Raw genomic sequence first — 27371 nt, forward strand, 5'->3', positions numbered from 1 at the left:
TCAGGAACCCCAGCATCCACTTAGGACGATAGAGAAACAATGTATATGAACATTTAACACTGACTAAAACACAGTGCAACTGTTTTTAAAAAATAACTTCTTAGCTTTCCATGCTTTATATCAGTCAAAGCTCAAACAATGTTGACAAACTTTTTTTGTAATATCTAAGGTTTGATATAAAACACAATTCAATCGTCGACAAAGTTACATTAGCTTTTAACACCTGAAATCAAAGTGTAATGCTGGGCATACACTATACAATTATCTGACCGATAATCTGCCAGATCTCGCTGGTTGGAAAGAAACTCTGGCAATGGATGAGAACAAATGACAATTGACCATTTGCTCCCAAACACTGGAAAATGGACAAACACAGTTGTTTATACAAATTGGTTAAATCCAGGATTTATCCAATTTGTCTGAACAACAGATTTTTTTTTCTATTTTTCAGTGTTTTTGAGCAAATGTTTGATTGTTATTTGCTCTCATCCATTACCAGATTTTCTTTCCAACCAGCAAGATCTTGCAGATTATCTGGGAGATAATTGTATAGTGTATGCCCAGCATAAGTGTCATACAAAAAAATCCCTAATCACTATACAGTTTTGATCAATTTCTTTTCACAAATACAGTATGCCTTTAACTTTAGAATCATTGTTACAGTTTTACTCTTTGAGCTATTTGTTTTGCAAAATCATCCACTAGGTCACTGAAGTCCAGTTGTCTAACAAGATCTGATTCCACAGCCAGCAAAGATAGTGCTAAGAAACGATCTTGACCCATGGTGGTTTTTCTTTCATTTTTAATCCGTTTAAGACAGGAAAAGGACTTATCTTTACTTAAATTAGCAATAGGAATACATAAAAAAATACGTAGCATGGTTTCTGTATTGGGGAATGTATCCACGAGATCATGGTCCATTATATACTGCCTCATTGCCAATGGGTTCTCCTCCTGAGATAACATCGAAGAAAATTGGATAAATTCTTCAGTAAAACTCTCATCAAGATCATCTGGATAATTTTTTTGCAGATTATCTGCCAAACGACGGACCTCATTTATGGGTATTCCAGATGATGTATTAAGAATTGCAAATCGCCTATTGATGTTTTCATAGGACTTGTGTCGTTTCTTCAGCTCCACAAGAAGACAATCTATTATGCTGTTGAAGGTATTGAAAATGATTTTTTGTCTTGCTGAAAACCACAGGTCATCATCGGTCTCTTCACCTGGATAAAAATGGTTGGATGTCATGTGTTTAGCTTCAATGTCAAATGTGTCAAAAGAATCTCTCATTTTTTGGACATATTCCTCCAGTGAACTGTGGAGACTCACAACTTCATCGATACAAACATTTGTTTTTTGCAAAGTCTTACTTGATGCATCCAACTTCTCAAGAATGTTTCCCCATACAACAAGCAAGATAGCAGTTTCAAAGGCTTTAAGTTGCTCTTCCAGAGCTTTTGCTTGTGATCGAGCAGTGGCAGGTTGTTGTTCTGAGTTCTTCAATTCATTAAGTGCATCACCAACATACTTGTAGCCTCTTCTTAACGCCTTTGTGGCATCAGCACGAGCTGACCATCTTGTGCTTGACCTTCTTTTTAGGAAAAGGTCTTCAGATGCTTTGCCGAGATGTTTAGTGAGTATTTCCCATCGATTAGTTGATGAAGAAAAAAAGGTGCAAAGGCGCTCAAAAAAATGAAAGAACGATGCAGCTGTTACACAAGAATCAGCAGCACATGCTCCCATTAGATTGAGCGAGTGCGCCGAACAAGGTACATACAGTGCTAAAGGATTGATTGCACAAATTCTTGCTTGCAAGCCATTGTATTTGGCAGACATATTGCTGGCATTGTCATAGCTTTGTCCTCGACAGTTGCATAGGTCAATATTTTCTTCAGAAAGCACCGATAGTAAAGTGTTTTCAAGATGCTCTCCAGTATGGGAATGTATTGGGACAAATCTTAAAAATCGTTCTACTGGTCCATCTTTGTTCACATATCTCACAACTACTGCTAGTCGATCAACAAGACTGAGATCCGGAGTGGAGTCCACAATAAGAGAATAATATTTGGCCATTTTGAGTTCATGGACTATTGTATCTAAAATTTTAGCTCCCATAAGGCTAATAAATTCTTCAACTGTGGTCGAGGACATGTAATTGCTGTCTCCACTTCCTGCTCCTCCATGTTGCTCGATATAATTTTCAAGAAATGGATCAAATTGGGCAATAAGTTCTAGACATCCAAGGAAACATCCATTCTGTGTAGAACCAAATAACTCATCATTTCCATGAAAGGGTAAACCACGTTCCCCTAGGAACTTGATAACGGCAACAACTCTTTTTAAGACTTCTCTCCAGTATTTTTGTTCATTATCCATTTGTAATGCATGGGCATGGTCTATCCGGCAACTTTGTATGGCTCGTTGTGCAAATTTTATTACACAGCAATAATGATCACTTGATGTTTCATGATCCTTAAACTTTGATACAGCATTTCTCCAATCATTAAATCCTACTGTTGCAAGGGCATGTGATGTACTGCTGTACAGTTTGCAAGGGACACAAAATACAGTGCCTTTTGATTTTGAGTATATAAGCCAATCACGGTAAACCCTTTCTCCATTAATCATTTTTCTCCAAAACAAATCTGGAGTCAGAAGTTGTGTGCCATCAGAATAGATTCTCCTGGATGCTGAAAAATCTGACAAAGTATTTTTTAATGGATTGAGGGAAAAATATTCTCTCATGGATTCTGTAATGTTACTACCCAGTCCCCAGTCGGCAGGATCATGAGAATAACTTACAGTGATATCCTCCGCTATAGATTTTCTGGATGTATCTTGTGATCTTGACAAGGAGGTAGACACTGTCTGAATGTTCTCGGTCTGAAGATCTGCAATTTCTTCAACAAAAGCAGAAGACGTCTGTTGTACATCTGCTGCTTCTATCTCATGGGATGGTCCTGACTGAACGCTTGTGGTATTGGAGATTTCTTCTGAGCTGGTAGGGCAAGTATTGATGTCTGCAGGGATACTGCTCTGAGAAGTTCCTGGTGCTTCAAATTCAGGTTCAGGATCCTTAGAGGACACTGTAGGAATCTTTGGGGTTATGAAAGACTGCATCGGTTTTTGTTGTTTCAGTGTTTCCTTTTCCATCTCTTTCTTCTTTCGTTTAGCACACCCAGATGAGTACTTATACATCCTGGTTGATGGAGAATCCAAAGCAATCTCCCTTATTACAGCATGTTGTAGTTTTCCTACACAATAAGAAAGGGCAATATTAACTCTATTATCAAAAGTATACCACACACTATATTTTCATGCAGATTCTATACTGTACACGTACAGGGGCAAATGCAGGATTTACTGGGGAGTAAAGGGTGGTTCATTGAATAAGGTAGCAAGACCTGTCATTGCATACATTTATTCAACTTGTACATATACGTATAATAAATAGTATGGCCTTGCTACAGATAATTTTTCCACATAGTTCCCATACTTGTAAGAGTATCTGTTCCAAGGATACACCCAGACATCTATCCCGGCACAGAAGAAATCATTGTTAAGCGCCTGAAGCCAGGACATGACAGCCTGCTGAACTGCACCGCTGGTTGCAAACCGCATTTCACTACATACTCCGAGCCAGGTCAGGGCTGCGGGGAGGATGGCCCAGTACCTCCCAATGGTAGCACTGTATCTTATACCTCTGTACTGCCATCATCAGAGGCAGTGCACCAAACCCAAACCTTAAATAGTTTCACACACTGTAACACTATCTGCCTGACCTAAAAGAGACTTGAAAATAGCAGCTAGACACATAGGACCTTATTTACTTTGGCACGCAATAGCCGATGTTCGTGCAGTGGAGCGATTATCGGCAGACTGCGCATGTGATGCAAACGCAGTGCGCATGCATCAAGGTTCCGCTTCGATTTCGCTTTCAATGAGGATTTCATGGAGAAATGATTGTTTGGAGGTGTTAATGGTGAGTGGTTGAAAATACACAGTAGTGTTATGGCTGTATTCGGGGCGTATATCCGCATGTCGGCTGAAAGCTCATACTTGCAAAAACATGACCAGTGCTCATAAAGTGACTTTGTAGTGACCACCGCGTACACCGTGCCCATACTCATCCACACTTGCAAACCCTTAAAAGTTTGTGCAGAGGCCTTTTATGGCAGCAACTCTAAAAACATTATGGTAGGTGAGATGGGTATGGGTCATTAGGTCGACCACTGTTGGTCAACATGCATTAGGTCGATATGGTCACTAAGTCAACATGGTCATTAGGTTGACATGAGTTTTTTTTTTACTTTTTTTGGTGTAATTTTCTTCGTAAAGTGACAGGGTACCCCAATTAGTGCACCGTGTCCCCCTCGCCATGCTTCAGGTTACTATTCCGAATCGTAGTCCATGTGGATCGTAAAGTATGAAAAAGTGCAACAAATGAAAAAAAAAAAATCTGAGAAAATAGGATTTTAATTACCTACCGGCAAATCCTTTTCTCGTAGTCCGTAGAGGATGCTGGGGTCCACATTAGTACCATGGGGTATAGACGGGTCCACCAGGAGCCATTGGCACTTTAAGAGTTTGAGAGTGTGGGCTGGCTCCTCCCTCTATGCCCCTCCTACCAGACTCAGTCTAGAAACTGTGCCCGAGGAGACGGATATCTTCGAGAGAAGGATATTACACAGATAGTGGCGAGATTCACACCAGCTCAAACAACAAGGCAAACCAAGCTAACTAGCTTGAAACTCAGCTGCAAAACATTACTTAACCAAGTAACAAAGCAATACGAAACTAAAAACAAAGTCGTACTGAATCAAGTAAACACTGCAGGATAACGAAGCGCTGGGCAGGCGCCCAGCATCCTCTACAGACTATGAGAAAAGGATTTACCGGTAGGTAATTAAAATCCTATTTTCTCTTACGTCCTAGAGGATGCTGGGGTCCACATTAGTACCATGGGGATGTACCAAAGCTCCCAGAACGGGAGGGAGAGCGCGGCTCCTGCAGAACTGATTGGCCTCTGAGGACCTAAAGTTTGGTCAAAGTATCGAACTTGTAGAACTTAACAAGCGTGTTCACCCCTGACCAAGTAACCGCTCAGCAAAGTTGTAAAGCCGAGACACCCCAGGCAGCTGCCCAGGAAGAACCCACCCTAGAGTGAGCCTTAACAGATTTTGGATACGACAATCCTGCCGTAGAATACGCATGCTGGATAGTGAACCTGATCCAACGAAAAATAGTCTGCTTCGAAGCAGGACCCCCAAGTTTCTTGGGATTATACAGGACAAACAGAGTATGATTTTCTGTGACGAGCAGTCCTCTTAACATAGATTTTCAAAGCCCTCACAACATCCAAGGACTTAGATGTAATTGAGGAGTCAGTAGCCACTGGCACCACAATAGGTTGGTTGATATGAAAAGCCAACACAACCTTTGGAAGAAACTGCTGACGCATCCTGAGCTCAGCTCTATCTTCATGGAAGATCAAGTAGGGGCTCTTACACGATAAAGCCCCCAACTCCAACACATGTCTAGCAGAAGCTAAGGCCAACAAAGTGACAGCCTTCTACATGAGAAACTTGACCTCAACCTCCTGTAGAGGCTTGAACCAAGCAGATTGGAGGAACTGCAACACCACGTTAAGATCCCAGGGTGCAGCAGGTGGCACAAAGGGAGGCTGGATGTGCATGACCCCTTTCAAGAAAATCTGAACCTCAGGGAGGGAAGCTAGCCGTTTCTGGAAAAAATGGATAGGGCCGACATCTGGACCTTAAAGGATCCCAACCTCAGGCCCATATCCAGGAGAAACCGTCCCAGTTGAAACTCCACCGTAGGAAACTTCTTGGACTCACACCAAGATAGATACTTTATCCAAATGCGATGGTAATGTTTAGACGTTACTTCTTTCCTAGCCTGTATCAGGGTACGAATAACCTTGTTCGGAATGCCTTTCCGAGCTAATATCTGGTGTTCAACCTCCATGCCGTGGTAAGTCTTGATAAGCGAACGACCCCTATTGCAGTAGGTCCTCCCAAAGAGGCCTCGGATCTTCCAGCAGAAGACCCAGAAGATCCGCGTACCATGCCGTTCTTGGCCAGTCCGGAGCAATGAGGATTGCCTGAACTCTTGTTTTCCTTATGAGTTTTAGAACTCTAGGAATGAGTGGAAGTGGAGGAAACACGTACACCAACTAGAACACCCATGGAGACACCAGGGCGTCCACTGCCACGGCTTGCGGGTCCCTTGACCTGGAACAATACCTGCAAAGCTTCTTGTTGAGACGGGAGGCCATCATGTCTATTTGAGGTATACCCCAAAGATCCGTCACCTCCGTGAACACCTCCGGATGGAGGCCCCACTCTCCAGGATGGAGATCATGTCTGCTGAGGAAGTCCGCTTCCCAGTTGTCTACACCCAGAATAAAGATTGCTGACAACGCCAACGCTTGTTTTTCTGCCCATAGGATTCTTGTTACCTCTGACATTGCAGCTCTGCTCTTCGTTCCGCCCTGTCGGTTTATGTATGCCACCGTCGTTACATTGTCTGACTGTACTTGAATGGCTCGATCTCGCAGAAGATGAGGAGCTTGGAGAAGACCGTTGTAGACGGCTCTTAGTTCCAGAACGTTTATCGGAAGACTGGATTCCAGGCTTGACCACCTTCCTTGGAAGATTACCACCTGAGTGACAGAGCCCCAGCCCCTGAGACTTGCATCCGCAGTTAGGAGGATCCAATCCTGAATCCCGAACCTGCGGCCCTCCAGAAGGTGAGGTAATTGCAGCCACCATAGGAGTGAAGTCCTTGCTTTCGGCGACAGACGTATTCTCTGGTGCATGTGGAGATGAGAACCCGACCACTTGTCCAGGAGATCCAGTTGGAAGGACCGAGCATGAAACCTTCCGTACTGTAGAGCCTCGTAAGAGGCAACCATATTCCCCAGAAGGCGAATTCACTGATGAACCGATACCCTGGTGGGCTCCAGGACGTCCCGGACCATTGTTTGAATCACCAATGCTTTCACCTCTGGTAGAACCACCCTCTGTACTTCTGTGTCGAGGATCATTCCCAGAAAAGACAATCTCCTTGTCTGCTCCAAATGTGATTTTGGAAGGTTCAGGATCCAACCGTGTTCCCTGAGCAGATGAGTCATGAGAACAATGGACTGCAACAACATCTCCTTGGACGATGCCTTTATCAGCAGATCGTCCAGATATGGGATTAGGTTCACCCCCTGCCTGTGGAGGAGAACCATCATCTCTGCCCTCACCTTGGTGAACACCCTCGGTGCTGTGAAGAGGCCGAATGGTAGTGCCTGGAACTGAAAGTGACTGTCCAACAGTGTGAATCGGAGAGAAGCCTGATGCAGCGGCCAAATCACAATGTGGAGGTACGCATCCTTGATATCCAGGGATACCAGGAACCCCCCCTCCTCCAGACCTGAGATCACCACTCTCAGAAACTCCATTTTGAATTTGAACTTCCTCAGAAAGGGGTTTAGCGATTTCAAGTTCAAAATTGGCCTGACCGAACCGTCCTTTTTCGGTACAACGAAAAGGTTCGAATAATAACCTTTAGTTTTGCATATGAGGTGGAACTGGGACAATGACCTGTGACTTTTAAAATTTTTGGATGGCTTCCTGTAGGACAGCCCTGTCTGCCAATAAAGCTGGCAAGCCTGACTTGAAGAAACGGTGAGGCGGGAGTTCTTGAGACTCCAGTCTGTACCCCTGGGACACAATATCCTGTACCCAGGGATCCAGACCGGACGACACCCAGACGTGACTGAAACGTCTGTAACTTCCCCCCCCCCCCCCCACCGGCCCCTCCTCCAGGCTGTGTGGTCCACCGTCATGCTGAGGCTTTTGATGTACCAGAAGCAGGCTTCTGTTCTTGGGAACCTGCAGGTTTTTTAGATTTTAGCCGACCTCCTCTAAAGAAGGTGTTAGAAGGCTTGGTCCTCTTTGTTTTAGCTGTCCGAAAGTACTGCGATATAGATGAATAAAAAGGTTTCTTCGTAGCTGGGGAAAAAAAAGGTGACTTACCCGCGGTTGCCGTGGAAATCCATGCATCCAACGCCTCCCCAAATAGAGCCTGACCTGTGTAGGGTAGGTTCTCCACACCTCTCCTGGATTCCACGTCGGCAGACCACTGGCATAGCCAGAGTCCCCTGCGAGCCGAGACAGACATGGAAGATATCCCTGCAGCCATCGGACCCAGGTCTTTCATGGATTCCACCATAAATCCTGCAGAATCCTGTATGTTACGTAAAAATAATTAAACGTCACTTTTATCCATTGTATCCAAGTCCTCAAGCAACGCGCCTGACCACTTTACAATAGCTTTAGAAATCCATGCACAGACAATAGTAGGTCGCAGTATTGCCCCTGAAGCCGCGTATACGGATTTGAGCATAGTGTCAATTTTGCGATCTGCCGGTTCTTTTAACGCGGTAGATCCCTGGACAGGTAAAACCACCTTCTTTGACAGTCTGGAAACAGATGCGTCAACTATGGGTGGGTTTTCCCATTTCTTTCTATCCTCCTCAGGGAAGGGAAAGGCAATCAGAACCTTTCTTGGAATCTGGAATTTTTTCTCTGAGTTTTCCCAGGATTTTTCAAATATAGTGTTTAATTCTTTAGACGCTGGGAAGGTTAGCGAGGCTGTCTTATTATCCGTGAAGTAAGCCTCCTCAACCTGCTCGGGTGTTGTGTCAGCACTATTCAACACATCTCTAATGGCCTCAATCATCAACTGCACTCCTTTTGCAAGAGATGTCGCCCCCCGCAGCACATCCCCATCACCGTCTGCCGTGTCAGAATTGGTATCCGTGTCATCTTGCATAATCTGGGCAAGAGCACGTTTTTGAGGGTGTACGCTAGGGAACCGAGAAGGAACAGAACCGGACCAAAGCGCCATAGAATTCTGTAAAACCTGAGTTGCAGTCTCAGTCTGTGCTACCCTAGTAGAAATCTGAGAAATCATACCCTTAAGAGAGGCTAACCACTCAGGCTCCCTTGCAGGGATCTGTGATAAAACAGTACAATCCTGATTACATGGAATGGGATCATCCTGAGAGGAATTATCCTCTGCAGCATATGACACAGAGTCCCTAGACATGGCTTTTGGAGACAGAAAACAATCCACACACACACACGGAAAAGACAGATACAGTTTCCCCTAAGAATGCCAAGAGAGCCACAGAGATTGGAGCCAACCCACACACAGCGCTTTTTTAGATTGAGGGAAGCCACTACCCAGCGATTACTGAGCACCTTAATACAACCCCCTGGTACCATACAGGATAGCTGGAGTTGATTTGGAGGGATAGCTCTCCCTGTCAGCATCTCCACATTGATCTGCAGGCAGGAAAAACGGCGCTGAACGCTGCTGGGTCCGCTCTGACGAGAAGCTCTGCCCCCTTTCATGGCGCTGCTTCCCACTCCACTGTTCGTTTATACTGCCCTGAGGATTTTGCTGGCATAAGAACCGGGGCCCCTGACAGACTTCAATACCAGTGTAGGGTACGGCGCTGGCTCAGGACGCCTCTCACGGCGCCGCACTAAGTACCGCTGAGCCTCCGGAGCGCAGTTAGTACTGCACCCCCACCCTGTTGCCGCCATCTTCACCCTGGCTCCCCGCTTGCTAGGGGGGCCGGTGACTCACTCGCCACTTGAATCTTCTGGCTCTGTAAGAGGGTGGCGGCATGCTGTGGGGGTGAGCGATTACTTGTGGCGGTGAACGATCATTCCACTCAGGAGCTCAGTGTCCTGTCAGCGGAGATAGTGGCTCAGACCCCTCAGGGTGGACACTCTTTCCCCCCCCCCCCCCCCTGTTGCCAGCAGACTTCCTGTGCCTATACTCTAATACAGGGGTGGGGAACCTCCGGCCCGCGGGCCATATACGGCCCGCGAAGCCGTTTGGTCCGGGTCACCAGCTTGTGTCAGTGAGACACGCTGCCGTTCAGTCCGGCGGCAGCGTGTCTCAGCTGTCAGAACAGGGAGGAGAGCGCGGCTGGCGGGTGGGAGCGGCGGCGTGTAGTACTTCAAACCAGCCGCCGGTCCATGAGCCAATCAGAGCTCGCTGACCGGCAGCCAATCAGGAGCCGCGGCTGCCGGTCCGTGAGCTCTGATTGGCTCTCGAACCGGCGGCTGGTTTGAAGTACTACACGCCGCCGCTCCCACCAGACAGCCGCGCTCTCCTCCGTGTCCCGCCGAAAGGAGCACGGTAAGCAGCACGGAGGGGAGAGGGGAGGGGGGAGGGCATCGGTATACCTGGCACTGTGGGGGCATCTGTATAACTGGCACTGTGAGGGGCATTTGTATACCTGGCACTGTGAGGGGCATCTGTATACCTGTCACTGTGAGGGGCATCTGTATACCTGGCACTGTGAGGGGCATCTGTATACCTGGCACTGTGAGGGGCATCTGTATACCTGGCACTATGAGGGGCATCTGTATACCTGGCACTGTGAGGGGCATCTGTATACCTGGCACTGTGGGGGGCATCTGTATACCTGGCACTGTGGGGGGCATCTGTATACCTGGCACTGTGGGGGGCATCTGTATACCTGGCACTGTGGGGGGCATCTGTATACCTGGCACTGTGGGGGGCATCTGTATACCTGGCACTATGAGGGGCATCTGTATACCTGGCACTGTGAGGGGCATCTGTATACCTGGCACTGCGGGGGCATCTGTATACCTGGCACTGTGGGGGCATCTGTATACCTGGCACTGTGAGGGGCATTTGTATACCTGGCACTGTGAGGGGCATTTGTATACCTGGCACTGTGGGGGCATCTGTATACCTGGCACTGTGGGGGCATCTGTATACCTGGCACTGTGGGGGCATCAGTATACCTGGCACTGTGGGGACATCTGTATACCTAGCACTGTGAGGGGCATTTGTATACCTGGCACTGTGGGGGCATCTGTATACCTGGCACTGTGGGGGCAATTGTGGATCTGGCACCGCACTATTGGGGGCATATGTGTATCACGTCCCATTTTAACTGGCCACACCCATTTTTTTGGGCGCCTGCGCGCCTCCGGCGCGCACACACAGTACCTCTAAGGGGCAGACCTACTGGGGGGCAGGGTCATTTTTTAAGTTGAAAACTTTTGTATGGCCCCCGAAGGATTTTATAAATATCCAAATGGCCCTCGGTAGAAAAAAAGGTTCCCCACCCCTGCTCTAATAAAATAATAAAACCAGAGAAATTCCCATGGAGCTCCCCTAGCTGTGACCGGCTCCTCCGGGCACATTTTCTAAACAGAGTCTGGTAGGAGGGGCATAGAGGGAGGAGCCAGCCCACACTCTCAAACTCTTAAAGTGCCAATGGCTCCTGGTGGACCCGTCTATACCCCATGGTACTAATGTGGAGCCCAGCATCCTCTAGGACGTAAGAGAAATGCATGTTTACCATTTCCCATGTCGACCTAGTGACCATGTCAACCAATAGTGATCGACCTAATGACAGTATCCCGGTGAGATGTGGATGTGCCATATTGGCAATTAATGCATTAGTGTAAATAGAAATGTATTATACTCATGCAGATTTTTTTATTTCATAAATTAACTTTCTCTGACGTCCTAGTGGATGCTGGGAACTCCGAAAGGACCATGGGGAATAGCGGCTCCGCAGGAGACTGGGCACAACTAAAGAAAGCTTTTAGGTCACCTGGTGTGCACTGGCTCCTCCCACTATGACCCTCCTCCAGTTAGATTTTGTGCCCGGCCGAGGTTGGATGCACACTAGGGGCTCTCCTGAGCTTCTAAAAAGAAAGTATATAATTAGGTTTTTTATTTTACAGTGAGACCTGCTGGCAACAGGCTCACTGCAGCGAGGGACTAAGGGGAGAAGAAGCGAACCTACCTGCTTGCAGCTAGCTTGGGCTTCTTAGGCTACTGGACACCATTAGCGCCAGAGGGATCGACCGCATGGAACTGGCCTTGGTGTTCGGTCCCGGAGCCGCGCCGCCGTCCCCCTTACAGAGCCAGAAGCAAGAAGAGGTCCGGAAAATCGGCGGCAGAAGACATCAGTCTTCACCAAGGTAGCGCACAGCACTGCAGCTGTGCGCCATTGCTCCTCATACACACTTCACACTCCGGTCACTGAGGGTGCAGGGCGCTAAGGGGGGCGCCCTGAGCAGCAATAAAAACACCTTGGCTGGCAAAAATACCACAATATATAGCCCCAGAGGCTATATATGTGATAATTACCCCTGCCAGAATCCATAAAAAAGCGGGAGAAAAGTCCGCGAAAAAGGGGCGGAGCTATCTCCTTCAGCACACTGGCGCCATTTCTCCCTCACAGCTCCGCTGGAAGGAAGCTCCCTGGCTCTCCCTTGCAGTCTACACTACAGAAAAGGGTAAAAAAGAGAGGGGGGGCACTAAATTTAGGCGCAGTATATATAACAGCAGCTATAGGGGACATAATTCAGTTAGTCCCTGCATTATATAGCGCTCTGGTGTGTGCTGGCATACTCTCACTCTGTCTCCCCAAAGGGCTTTTGTGGGTCCTGTCCTCTGTTAGAGCATTCCCTGTGTGTGTGCGGTGTGTCGGTACGGCTGTGTCGACATGTTTGATGAGGATAATGATGTGGAGGCGGAGCAGATGCCTATAGAAGGGATGTCACCCCCTGCGGGGCAGACACCTGAGTGGATGGACTTATGGAAGGAATTGCGTGCACGTGTCGACTCCTTACACAAAAAATTTGACGACATGCCAAATGCGGGACAGCCGGCTTCTCAGCTCGTGCCTGTCCAGGCGTCTCAAAGGCCATCGGGGGCTCTAAAACGCCCGCTACCCCAGATGGCAGACGCGGATGTCGACACGGATACTGACACCAGTGTCGACGACGATGAGTCTAGTCTAATGTCCACTAAGGCCATTCGTTGCATGATTGAAGCAATGAAAGAGGTGTTACAAATTTCTGATATAAACCCAGGTACCACTAAAAAGGGTATTATGTTTGGGGAGAAAAAACTACCCGTAGTTTTTCCCCCATCAGAAGAATTAAATGAAGTGTGTGAAGAAGCGTGGGCTTTCCCTGATAAAAGATTGGTAATCTCTAAGAAGTTACTAATGGCGTTCCCTTTCCCGCCAGAGGATAGGTCACGTTGGGAGACACCCCCTAGGGTGGATAAAGCGCTCACACGTTTGTCTAAAAAGGTGGCACTACCGTCTCCGGATACGGCCGCCCTCAAGGAACCTGCTGATAGAAAGCAGGAGGCGATCCTGAAGTCTGTATATACACACTCAGGCATTATACTTAGTCCAGCTATTGCGTCAGCATGGATGTGCAGTGCTGCCGCTGCGTGGTCAGATTCCCTGTCAGAAAATATTGACACCCTAGACAGGGACACTATTCTGCTAACCATAGAGCATATAAAAGACTCAGTCTTTATACATGAGAGATGCACAGAGGGAGATCTGCCGGCTGGCATCTAAAATAAGTGCATTGTCCATTTCTGCTAGGAGAGGCTTATGGACTCGCCAGTGGACAGGGGATGCAGATTCAAAAAGGCACATGGAAGTTTTGCCTTATAAGGGTGAGGAGTTATTTGGGGATGGTCTCTCGGACCTAGTTTCCACAGCAACTGCTGGGAAGTCAGCATTTTTACCCCATGTTCCCTCACAGCCTAAAAAGGCGCCGTTTTATCAGGTACAGTCCTTTCGGACTCAGAAAAACAGGCGTGGAAAAGGCGGGTCCTTTCTGTCCAGAGGCAGAGGAAAAAGGCTGCAACAAACAGCAGGTTCCCAGGAGCAAAAGTCCTCCCCCGCTTCTTCCAAGTCCGCCGCATGACGGTGGGGCTCCACAGGCGGAGCCAGGTACGGTGGGGGGCCGCCTCAAAAATTTCAGCGATCAGTGGGCTCGCTCACAGGTGGATCCCTGGATCCTGCAAATAGTATCTCAAGGGTACAAACTGGAATTCGAGGCGTCTCCACCCCACCGGTTCCTAAAATCTGCCTTGCCGATTACTCCTTCAGACAGGGAGGCTGTGCTAGCGGCAATTCACAAGCTGTATTCCCAGCAGGTGATAATCAAGGTGCCCCTACTTCAACAAGGACGGGGTTACTATTCCACACTGTTTGTGGTACCGAAACCGGACGGTTCGGTGAGACCCATTTTAAATTTGAAATCCTTGAACACATACATAAAAAAATTAAAGTTCAAGATGGAATCGCTCAGGGCGGTTATTGCAAGCCTGGACGAGGGGGATTACATGGTATCCCTGGACATCAAGGATGCTTACCTGCATGTCCCCATTTACTATCCTCACCAGGAGTACCTCAGATTTGTGGTACAGGATTGCCATTACCAATTCCAGACGCTGCCGTTTGGACTCTCCACGGCACCGAGGGTGTATACCAAGGTAATGGCGGAAATGACGATACTCCTTCGAAGAAAGGGAGTTTTAATTATCCCGTACTTTGACGATCTCCTAATAAAGGCGAGGTCCAAGGAGCAGTTGTTGGTGGGAGTAGCACTATCTCAGGAGGTGCTACACCAGCACGGTTGGATTCTGAATATTCCAAAATCACAGCTGGTTCCGACGACACGTCTACTGTTCCTGGGTATGATTCTGGATACAGTCCAGAAAAAAGTGTTTCTCCTGGAGGAGAAAGCCAAGGAGCTGTCATCTCTAGTCAGAGACCTCCTGAAACCAAAACAGGTATCGGTGCATCACTGCACGCGGGTCTTGGGAAAGATGGTGGCTTCTTACGAAGCAATTCCTTTCGGCAGGTTCCATGCCAGAATCTTTCAGTGGGACCTGTTGGACCAATGGTCCGGATCGCATCTTCAGATGCATCGCCTAATAACCCTGTCTCCAAGAACCAGGGTGTCTCTGCTGTGGTGGCTGCATAGTGCTTATCTTCTAGAGGGCCGCAGATTCGGCATACAGGACTGGGTCCTGGTGACCACGGATGCCAGCCTTCGAGGCTGGGGGGCAGTCACACAGGGAAGAAACTTCCAAGGACTATGGTCGAGTCAGGAGACTTCCCTACACAAATATTCGGGAACTAAGGGCCATTTACAATGCCCTAAGTCAGGCAAAATCCCTGCTTCTACACCAGCCGGTACTGATCCAGTCAGACAACATCACGGCAGTCGCCCATGTAAATCGACAGGGCGGCACAAGAAGCAGGATGGCAATGGCAGAAGCCACAAGGATTCTCCGATGGGCGGAAAATCACGTACTAGCACTGTCAGCAGTGTTCATTCCGGGAGTGGACAACTGGGAAGCAGACTTTCTCAGCAGGCACGACCTCCACCCGGGAAAGTGGGGACTTCATCCAGAAGTCTTCACGCTGATTGTAAATCGATGGGAACGGCCACAGGTGGACATGATGGCATCCCGCCTAAACAAAAAACTAGGGAGATATTGCGCCAGGTCAAGGGACCCTCAGGCGATAGCTGTGGACGCTCTAGTGACACCGTGGGTGTACCAGTCAGTTTATGTGTTCCCTCCTCTGCCTCTCATACCAAGGGTACTGAGAATAATAAGAAAACGAGGAGTAAGAACAATACTCGTGGTTCCGGATTGGCCAAGACGAGTGTGGTACCCGGAACTTCAAGAGATGATCTCAGAGGACCCATGGCCTCTGCCGCTCAGACAGGACCTGCTGCAGCAGGGGCCCTGTCTGTTCCAAGACTTACCGTGGCTGCGTTTGACGGCATGGCGGTTGAACGCCGGATCCTGAAGGAAAAGGGCATTCCGGAGGAAATCATTTCTACGCTGATTAAAGCCAGGAAAGATGTAACTGCAAAGGATTATCACCGCATATGGCGGAAATATGTTGCTTGGTGTGAGGCCAAAAAGGCCCCAACAGAGGAATTTCAACTAGGTCGATTTCTGCATTTCCTACAAGCAGGAGTGACTATGGGCCTGAAATTAGGCTCCATTAAGGTACAGATCTCGGCTCTGTCGATTTTCTTCCAGAAAGAACTAGCTTCACTACCTGAAGTTCAGACGTTTGTGAAAGGAGTGCTGCATATTCAGCCCCCGTTTGTGCCTCCAGTGGCACCTTGGGATCTCAACGTGGTGTTGAGTTTCTTAAAATCACATTGGTTTGAGCCACTTAAAACCGTGGATCTAAAATATCTCACGTGGAAAGTGGTCATGTTATTGGCCTTGGCTTCAGCCAGGCGTGTGTCAGAATTGGCAGCTTTGTCATGTAAAAGCCCTTATCTGATTTTCCATATGGATAGGGCGGAATTGAGGACTCGTCCCCAGTTTCTCCCTAAGGTGGTATCAGCTTTTCACTTGAACCAACCTATTGTGGTGCCTGCGGCTACTAGGGACTTGGAGGATTCCAAGTTACTGGACGTAGTCAGGGCCTTGAAAATTTATGTTTCCAGGACGGCTAGAGTCAGGAAAACTGACTCGCTATTTATCCTGTATGCACCCAACAAACTGGGTGCTCCTGCTTCTAAGCAGACTATTGCTCGCTGGATTTGTAGCTGGACTGCCGCATCCTAAATCAGTAAAAGCCCATTCCACAAGGAAGGTGGGCTCATCTTGGGCGGCTGCCCGAGGGGTCTCGGCTTTACAACTTTGCCGAGCTGCTACTTGGTCAGGGGCAAATACGTTTGCAAAATTCTACAAATTTGATACCCTGGCTGAGGAGGACCTTGAGTTCTCTCATTCGGTGCTGCAGAGTCATCCGCACTCTCCCGCCCGTTTGGGAGCTTTGGTATAATCCCCATGGTCCTTTCGGAGTTCCCAGCATCCACTAGGACGTCAGAGAAAATAAGATTTTACTCACCGGTAAATCTATTTCTCGTAGTCCGTAGTGGATGCTGGGCGCCCATCCCAAGTGCAGATTGTCTGCAATACTTGTACATAGTTATTGTTAACTAAAGGGTTATTGTTGAGCCATCTGTTGAGAGGCTCAGTTGTTTTCATACTGTTAAACTGGGTATAGTATCACGAGTTATACGGTGTGATTGGTGTGGCTGGTAGGAGTCTTACCCGGGATTCAAAATCCTTCCTTATTATGTCAGCTCGTCCGGGCACAGTGTCCTAACTGAGGCTTGGAGGAGGGTCATAGTGGGAGGAGCCAGTGCACACCAGGTGACCTAAAAGCTTTCTTTAGTTGTGCCCAGTCTCCTGCGGAGCCACTATTCCCCATGGTCCTTTCGGAGTTCCCAGCATCCACTACGGACTACGAGAAATAGATTTACCGGTGAGTAAAATCTTATTTTACGGAGTGCCTGTTGTACTTGCGATACATGAGGTACATAATTTCATAATAGATTCATTAAGATCATTTGTTCTCAGTGAATGGATCTAATTTTGGTTCAGCCTACAAAACAACATCCTATACTATGTGTAGGTGATAAGTCCATGTAAACATTTTCATATTTTCAGCAACTGCTCCTGGAAACCTAATATACTCTTTTTATAAAAAATCTTCTACAACCTACTAATATTTAGATGTGCAAAATAAGTACAAAATTAGCCCCACCTTGATTTACCCAGGGGAGTGGCGGGCCCCTGTGGCAGTCCGGGCCCCATGGAAGCCGCATCCCTTGCACAAAATGGTAGTTACACCACTGAGCAGGGAGGCTAACCATGCTGATGTTCTTGTGGGGGATCCTGCCGTACTGACCGATCAGCAATGATCGGCAGCACGGCAACACTGGGGGCTGGGTGAGGAAGGCTCTGAGAGTAGCAGCGGAGGAAAGTTTCCCTTCCCTGCCACTGCTAACGCTGCTTATCTGACAGGTCGCATCCTGTGTGACCAGGTCAGATAAAGCACTTGCAGGCATGGTCACATCTGATGCGACCATACCAGGCAAGTGGTTAAAAAGTGTCCCCCAAGGTTGCTTCAGGATGCGGGTTCTCACTTGCTCAGTGCATTTATGCATCAACAAACTATAAACCGTGACACACAGTGCACAGTTCCAGCAGGGTCTATGTCTCAATAGTGTACAGATATGTGACAAAAGTTATTATACTTTAGGTCCAGTAATAGATATACAGTACTAGATTGTTCTATTGCATCATAGGAAAGTGGGGAAGTCGGTACTTTGTATATTCAATGCTGAATTCCATCCGGATCTCAGCCTGCCAGGGATAAATTCAACCTTTATCTGCAATGTAGGCAACATTGGTGAGTGACTGTCCACTGCAGACCATCACCTAGCACAACGGTGGCCAACTCGCGGCTCTTTCATCCGCCGCATTTGGTTTGGCCGGCTCCTGGCCACTGCTGCCCGGCACATACACTTGACTAGGGCCGCGGTGTCACTCTTCAATTCAGCGCCGGTCCGTGAGCCAATCAGAGCTCGCGGACCAGCAGCCACCGCGAGGTTTGATTGGCCCACGGACCGGCGCCTAATTGAAGAGAGACACCACCGCCGGAGAGTGAGGGGCAGGAGAGGCGTACGCTGCGCTCTCCTCCCCTCACAGACAGCAGCAGCGCGGTGAGCAGCACGGGGGAAGGGGGGGGGGGGGCATGTATATCTGGCACTGGGGACATTGCTGGCACTGTGGGGACATGTATACCTGGCATTGGGGGCATAGCTAGCACCGGGGGTATAGCTGGCACTGTGGGGACATGTATATCTGGCACTGTTAGGACATATATATCTGGCACTGGGAGGCATAGCTGGCACTGTGGGGACATATATATCTGGCACTGGGGGCATAGCTGGCACTGTGGGGACATATGTGTACCTGGCACTGTGGGGACATGTGTGTACCTGGCACTGTGGGGACATATGTGTACTTGGCACTGTGGGGACATATGTGTACCTGGCACTGTGGGGACATATGTGTACCTGGCACTGTGGAGGCACCCATTTATTGGCATTTTTATATGTACGTGGCACTGTACTGGGGCATTATATGTATGTGGCACTGTACAACATGACTAAAAATAAGAATTTACTTACCGATAATTCTATTTCTCATAGTCCGTAGTGGATGCTGGGACTCCGTCAGGACCATGGGGAATAGCGGGCTTCGCAGGAGACAGGGCACATCTAAAAAAGCTTTTAGGTCACATGGTGCGTACTGGCTCCTCCCCCTATGACCCTCCTCCAAGCCTCAGTTAGGTACTGTGCCCGGACGAGCGTACACAATAAGGAAGGATCTTGAATCCCGGGTAAGACTCATACCAGCCACACCAATCACACCGTACAACTTGTGATCTGAACCCAGTTAACAGTATGATAACACAAACGAAGTAGCCTCTGAACAGATGGCTCACAACAACAGTAATAACCCGATTTTTGTAACAATAACTATGTACAAGCATTGCAGACAATCCGCACTTGGGATGGGCGCCCAGCATCCACTACGGACTATGAGAAATAGAATTATCGGTAAGTAAATTCTTATTTTCTCTAACGTCCTAGTGGATGCTGGGACTCCGTCAGGACCATGGGGATTATACCAAAGCTCCCAAACGGGCGGGAGAGTGCGGATGACTCTGCAGCACCGAATGAGAGAACTCCAGGTCCTCTTTAGCCAGAGTATCAAATTTGTAAAATTTTACAAACGTGTTCTCCCCTGACCACGTAGCTGCTCGGCAAAGTTGTAATGCCGAGACTCCTCGGGCAGCCGCCCAGGATGATCCCACTTTCCTTGTGGAATGGGCCTTTACAGATTTAGGCTGTGGCAGGCCTGCCACAGAATGTGCAAGTTGGATTGTACTACATATCCAACGTGCAATCGTCTGTTTAGACGCAGGAGCACCCAACTTGTTGGGTGCATACAATGTAAACAACGAGTCAGATTTTCTGACTCCAGCTGTCCTTGAAATATATATTTTTAATGCTCTGACAACGTCCAGTAACTTGGAGTCCTCCAAGTCGCTAGTAGCCGCAGGCACCACAATAGGCTGGTTCAAGTGAAATGCCGAAACCACCTTAGGGAGAAATTGAGGACGTGTCCTCAATTCTGCCCTGTCCGAATGGAATATCAGATATGGGCTTTTGTATGACAAAGCTGCCAACTCCGAAACTCTCCTGGCTGAAGCCAGGGCCAACAGCATGGTTACCTTCCATGTAAGGTATTTTAAATCTACCGAATTTAAAGGCTCAAACCAATGAGATTTGAGAAAATTTAGAACCACTTTCAAATCCCACGGTGCCACTGGAGGCACTATTGGGGGTTGTATATGTAGTACACCTTTGACAAAAGTTTGTACTTCAGGCACTGACGCCAATTCCTTCTGGAAGAAAATTGATAAGGCCGAAATTTGAACTTTAATGGACCCCGATTTGAGGCCCATAGACAATCCTGCTTGCAGGAAATGTAAGAATCGACCCAATTGAAATTCTTCCGTTGGAGCCTTCTTGGCCTCACACCACGCAACATATTTTCTCCAAATGCGGTGATAATGTTGTGCGGTCACTTCTTTCCTGGCTTTAATTAAAGTAGGAATAACTTCCTCAGGAATGCCCTTCTCTTTTAGAATCCGGCGTTCAACCGCCATGCCGTCAAACGCAGCCGCGGTAAGTCTTGGAACATACAAGGTCCCTGCTGAAGCAGATCCCTTCTTAGAGGTAGAGGCCACGGATCCTCCGTGAGCATCTCTTGAAGTTCCGGATACCAAGTTCTTCTTGGCCAGTCCGGAGCTACCAGTATTGTTCTTACTCCTCTTTTCCGTATAATTCTCAGTACCTTTGGTATGAGAGGCAGAGGAGGGAACACATACACTGACTGGTACACCCACGGTGTTACCAGAGCGTCCACAGCTATTGCCTGAGGGTCTCTTGACCTGGCGCAATACCTGTCCAATTTTTTGTTGAGGCGAGACGCCATCATGTCCACCTTTGGTTTTTCCCAACGGTTCACAATCATGTGGAAAACTTCTGGATGAAGTCCCCACTCTCCCGGGTGAAGGTCGTGTCTGCTGAGGAAATCTGCTTCCCAGTTGTCCACTCCCGGGATGAACACTGCTGACAGTGCTACGACATGATTCTCCGCCCAGCGCAGAATCCTTGCAGCTTCTGCCATTGCACTCCTGCTTCTCGTGCCGCCTTGTCGGTTTACGTGGGCGACTGCCGTGATGTTGTCGGACTGGATCAACACCGGCTGACCCTGAAGCAGCGATTTTGCCAGGCTTAGAGCATTGTAGATCGCTCTTAGCTCCAGTATATTTATGTGAAGAGACGTCTCCAGGTTTGACCACACGCCCTGGAAGTTTCTTCCCTTTGTGACTGCTCCCCAACCTCGTAGGCTGGCATCCGTAGTCACCAGGACCCAGTCCTGTATGCCGAATCTGCGGCCCACTAACAGATGGGCAGTCTGCAACCACCACAGGAGAGACAACCTTGTTCTCGGTGACAGTGTTATCCGCTGATGCATGTGCAGATGCGATCCGGACCATTTGTCCAGCAGATCCCACTGAAATGTTCGTGCATGGAATCTGCCGAATGGAATCGCTTCGTACGAAGCCACCATCTTTCCCAGGACTCTTGTGCATTGATGTACTGACACAGTTCCTGGTTTTAGGAGGTTCTTGACAAGTTCGGATAACTCCCTTGCTTTCTCTTCCGGGAGAAATACCTTTTTCTGAACCGTGTCCAGAATCATGCCCAGGAACAGCAGATGTGTTGTCGGGGTCAATTGAGATTTTGGAAGATTTAGAATCCACCCGTGTTGCTGAAGCACTACTTGTGTTAGCGCTACACCGACTTCCAGCTGTTCTCTGGACTTTGCCCTTATCAGGAGATCGTCCAAGTAAGGGATAATTAATACGCCTTTTCTTCGTAGAAGAACCATCATTTCGGTCATTACCTTGGTAAAGACCCGAGGGGCCGTGGACAACCCAAACGGCAGCGTTTGAAACTGATAATGACAGTCTTGTATCACGAACCTGAGATACCCTTGGTGTGAGGGGTAAATCGGGACATGTAGATAAGCATCTTTTATGTCCAAGGACACCATGAAGTCTCCTTCTTCCAGATTCGCTATCACTGCTCTGAGTGACTCCATCTTGAACTTGAATTTCTTTATGTACAGGTTCAAGGATTTCAGATTTAGAATAGGCCTTACCGAACCGTCCGGTTTCGGTACCACAAATAGTGTGGAATAATACCCCTTTCCCTGTTGTAGGAGGGGTACTTTGACTATCACCTGCTGAGAATACAGCTTGTGAATGGCTTCCAAAACCGACGTCCTTTCTGAGGGAGACGTTGGTAAAGCAGACTTTAGGAACCGGCGAGGGGGAGACCTTTCGAACTCCAGCATGTAACCCTGAGATACTATCTGCAGGACCCACGGGTCCACTTGTGAGTGAACCCATTGATTGCTGAAAATCTTGAGTCGACCCCCCACCGTTCCTGAGTCCGCTTGTAAAGCCCCAGCGTCATGCTGATGGCTTTGTAGAAGCCGGGGCGGGCTTCTGTTCCTGGGCAGGGGCTGCTTGCTGCCCTTTCTTACCCTTTCCTCTGCCTCGCGGCAGATAAGACTGTCCTTTTGGTCGCTTTTTATAGGAGCGAAAGGACTGCGGCTGAAAAGACGGTGTCTTTTTCTGTTGGGAGGGGGTCTGAGGTAAAAAAGTGGATTTGCCGGCAGTTGCCGTGGCCACCAGGTCCGAAAGACCGACCCCAAACAATTCCTCTCCTTTATATGGCAATACTTCCATATGCCTCTTGGAATCCGCATCACCTGACCACTGTCGCGTCCATAAACTTCTTCTGGCAGATATGGACATCGCGCTTACTCTTGATGCTAGAGTACAAACATCCCTCTGAGCATCTCGCATATAAAGGAAAGCATCCTTTAATTGCTCTAGAGTCAATAAAATACTGTCCCTATCCAGGGTATCAATATTTTCAGTCAGAGAATCCAACCACACTACCCCAGCACTGCACATCCAGGCTGAGGCTATTGCCGGTCGCAGTATAACACCAGTATGTGTGTATATACTCTTCAGTGTAGTTTCCAGCCTCCTATCTGCTGGATCCTTGAGGGCGGCCGTATCAGGAGACGGCAACGCCACTTGCTTTGATAAACGTGTGAGCGCCTTATCCACCCTAGGGGGTGTTTCCCAGCGCGCCCTAACCTCTGGTGGGAAAGGGTATAATGCCAATAACTTCTTGGAAATTAGCAGTTTTCTATCGGGGTTAACCCACGCTTCATCACACACGTCATTCAATTCCTCTGATTCTGGAAAAAATACAGGTAGTTTTTTCACCCCCCACATAATACCCCTTTTTGAGGTACCAGCAGTATCAGAGATCTGCAAAGCCTCCTTCATTGCCGTGATCATATAACGTGTGGCCCTATTGGAAAATACGTTTGTTTCTTCACCGTCGACACTAGATTCATCTGTGACGGTACCCGTGTCGACTGACTGAGGTAAAGGACGTTTTACAGCCCCTGACGGTGTCTGAGACGCCTGAACCGGTACTAACTGGTTTGCCGGGCGTCTTATTTCGTCAACTGACTTTTGAAATGTGTTGACATTATCACGTAATTCCATAACTAAAGCCATCCATTCCGACTCCCTAGGGGGTGACATTACCATCATCGGCAATTGCTCTGCCTCCACACCAACATCGTCCTCATACATGTCGACACACACGTACCGACACACAGCAGCCACACAGGGAATGCTCTAATCGAAGACAGGACCCCCTAGCCCTTTGGGGAGACAGAGGGAGAGTTTGCCAGCACACACCAAAAGCGCTATAAATGTATATAAACAACCCTAGAAGGTGTTGTTTACTATATATGCGCTCTTAATATATAAATATCGCCAATTTATGCCCCCCTTCTCTTTGTTACCCTGTTTCTGTAGTGCAGTGCAGGGGAGAGACCTGGGAGCCTTCCTCACCAGCTTCTAAACAGCTCTTTAGGAGAGCCACCTAGATTGCACCCTCTCGGACGGGCACAAAAACCTAACTGAGGCTTGGAGGAGGGTCATAGGGGGAGGAGCCAGTACGCACCATGTGACCTAAAAGCTTTTTTAGATGTGCCCTGTCTCCTGCGGAGCCCGCTATTCCCCATGGTCCTGACGGAGTCCCAGCATCCACTAGGACGTTAGAGAAAATGGAGTTATGACACAAGGTCATACTCCTACAAACGTCATACCGAAAGGTGTGCGCACAAAAATGGGGTGTGGCTTTGTGAAAAGTAGGCCACGACCCATTTTTGCACATACTGGCTCTTGCCCTTGACTAAAGATCTTTTCTGGCTCTTTGCCTATGACTGGTTGGCCACCCCTGACCTAGCAGATACACCATTACTGACCTCTGCTGAGAATCCTACAAATGAGCTATTCTCTGTCCACCAAGCTTGCAGTGACTGTGGATGGGTCAGTGACTGTGCTATCGGGGGTTCTAGAGGAATAAGTTAGCGTGCTGTAAAGGGCAGGGGAATAAGTTCATACAAGGCACCTGGAGGCAAGACAGATGACCATGCCCCCTCTCTCTCTTTCCCATGTGCTTTTACCACCAACACCCCAGCAGCACCTATGCCCAAATGTATTAAGCCTTAAAAAGTGATAAAGTTCCAGCCAATCAGCTGCCTAACTGTTATGTTCCAGGATGTGTTTGAAAAATGTCAGAAGCTGAATTGTTGGTACTTTATCAGTCTCCACTTTATCACATTTTAAGGCTGAATACATTTGGGCCTTATTATTATTATTATCCTGTATATGGCGCCACAAGGGTTCTGCAGCGCCCAATTAGAATGCCATTATCTCTTATGGCAGTATAACTCTCACCGGGGTATCCAATTAGCCGCGATAACGCGATCCATGATTGCGACAAAACTTATCGTACCTATCTCCTGAAAACTCAGCTTATCGCAGCCTGCACACTTCCGTTTTTCGTACCCATCCTTTTCCAAAGTGGGGAAAACAGGAGTCGTGCAATAATTCTAGCCAGCAAAAGCATAGATAAGTATAGGAGAAAATGGGGAAATCTGCCTGTACCCCCCAACAAGCCAAAATAATATAGGAAAACATTATAGAAGTATATTAATGGCAATAAAAAAAAGATATTTGGCATAATTAAATGTAGTGAAATGGCTGTTATATGCATTTTTCTAAGCAGAATGTGTGCTCATTAAATTTGGGGTACATAAAAAAAAAAAAAAAGTGGAAACTGCCCAATTATTACAACCTGCACGTGAAAAAAAAAAACACTTGTCCCACCCCAATATACCTGTCCCCCAATTTCCATCACTTTGCATTTTTTGACCCCAAAAATGACGTCTTTAGTGCCCAATTAAAAATGATGAAAAACATCTAAATGCCTAATTACATACCCTCCAACATTTTTCACATAAAAATCGGTACAAATCCGAAAAGGGGGCGTGGTTACGGGTAAAAGACCACGCCCCTTTTCTTATACTTTCAATGGAAGTTTGGAGAGCCAAAAATCGGTAAAGACTTTAAAAAAAAGGTACATTTGTAGGGTATGCGTTTAGTCATTCAGGGGGTGGCCCAGGGGATCACAACCAAATCCCAACATTTTTTACTTAAAATAAGGATTTTGCACTACTTATCGCCAGCTCAGAGACTTATTGCCGATAACTTTTCGCAGCTAATTGGATACAGAGTTATCGCAAATGCAATAATTTAATGTGAAACCGGCTAGATACCCTCCTCTGAATGCCCTGCCAGAAGAATGGACAACTAAAGCAGCCTCTATTTTAGCAGTAGTAAATACTGACTGCTAGGTTATTATTAGTAACAGTACAACTGGAAGCCTTATCAACCAGAGCCTGGCTCACATATTAGCGGGTCTGGGACTCCAGGTCGACAACAAAAAGGTCGACGCCAATTGGTCGACACACCTTAGGTCGACATGGACAACAGGTCGACATGGACAAAAGGTCGACATGAGTTTTTTATGTTTTTTTGGTGTCGTTTTTTTCGTAGAGTGACCGGGAACCCCAATTAGTGCACCGCTTCGCTCGCCATGCTTCGGGCATGGTGCCTTCGCTCCGCTCGGCACAGATTACCGTTCCAATCGTAGTCCACGTGGATCGTTAAGTATGAAAAGGTTCCAAAAAAGAGAAAAAAATGTGAAAAACTCATGTCGACCTTTTTCCATGTCGACCTTGTTCATGTCGACCTTTTGTCCATGTCGACCTTTTGTCCATGTCGACCTAAGGTGTGTCGACCAATTGGCGGCGACCTAAGGTGTGTCGACCTTTTTGTTGTCGACCTGGAGTCCGGATACCCATATTAGCATACCTCCCAACTTTTCGGGGTTGGAAATCAAGAGCCGCGCGCGCATGGTTTCCGATTGGTGGGCGTGGTCACCCGGCGCCGACCTGCTTTTCTTCACTTTGGGGGGGTGCCCAGCGCTCCCCGAGCAGCTGGGCAGCCCCCTTCTCCCCTCCTAGCACTGAATACATACCGTGCGCGCAGCATGTATTCAGAGATCACTCACTGCTTTGCAGAGCAGCGGGTGATCAAAGCCTCCACCAGCTGCCCCCGGGACACTGCAAACCGTGGGTGGGACAGCGGGACAGTGACCGAATAGCGGAACTGTCCCGCTGAAATCGGGACAGTTGGGAGGTATGTATTGGGATTTGATGATCTGTCTGCATAATGTACAACATACCCTCCAACATTTTACACATAAAAACAGGTACAAATCAGGGAAGTGGGCGTGCCCACAGGGAAAGTGGGCATGACCACAGGGAAAGTGGGCGTGGTCACACCCCCTTTCCTATACTTTCAGTGGAGTAAAAAATCGGTACAGACCATAAAAAAAAAGTACTGTACCTGCCAAAATGGTACAGTTGGAGGGTATGTGTACAATACCTGGCAAAGTGTTGTGGTTACATCTTATCTATTTTGTAACAGAAAACCTAAAAGAAAACTATTCTCTCCAACAGCATCAATATAAATATTTAAATACAGTATACTGTACATATGTAGGTAGCATTCCTCCTCAAATATGTTGCTGCAGTCTTTTGTGCAGAACACATAGGGGAGGGGGGGGCACTTTTTTTTTTTTTTTTTTGCAGAGAGGGGGAGGGGGGCTTCCTAAGCATGGCCACCAGTCTGTAACTCAGCTGACACCAGCACTCATAGCTGAGCTACTACACAGGTCACTCCTCCTGCAGCCAGGCAGCATTTACCCACCTAAAAGCTCCACTGTCTCCCGGTAGATGCTACTGTCTCCCTGACGTGTGGCTGGAAGTTGCAGAGACATGCCTGTCTAATAACAAGCAGCTGGCCATCCAATAAATGTGTTATTATGTGAATATGTCTTACCTAGATGTTAGTAAGATCAGCAGCAGCAGAGTCTGATCTAATCCTTGCAGCAGCAGCAGCCCCAGGAGCACATGCTCACTCCTCCAACTCATAACAAAGTAACACACAGAGAGAGTCACTTCCTGTTCCTAGCACTTCCTGACCTCTTTCA

The 27371-nt window shown here is 47.8% G+C and overlaps 1 protein-coding gene across 1 annotated transcript; it reads right to left on the minus strand.

Annotated features, from left to right (window-relative positions):
- Positions 1 to 513: 513 nt before the first annotated feature.
- LOC134928979 (zinc finger MYM-type protein 1-like) lies at positions 514 to 27371 on the minus strand. The gene is made up of 2 exons (XM_063924870.1): positions 27221 to 27371; positions 514 to 3260 (listed from the first exon to the last, which is right to left on the minus strand). The coding sequence occupies exon 2, from the start codon at positions 3202 to 3204 to the stop codon at positions 658 to 660; it is 2547 nt and encodes an 848-aa protein (XP_063780940.1). The 5' UTR covers positions 3205 to 3260; positions 27221 to 27371; the 3' UTR covers positions 514 to 657.

This window comes from Pseudophryne corroboree, chromosome 1 (genome assembly GCF_028390025.1).
Source record: "Pseudophryne corroboree isolate aPseCor3 chromosome 1, aPseCor3.hap2, whole genome shotgun sequence".
NCBI classification, from domain to species: Eukaryota; Metazoa; Chordata; class Amphibia; order Anura; family Myobatrachidae; genus Pseudophryne; species Pseudophryne corroboree.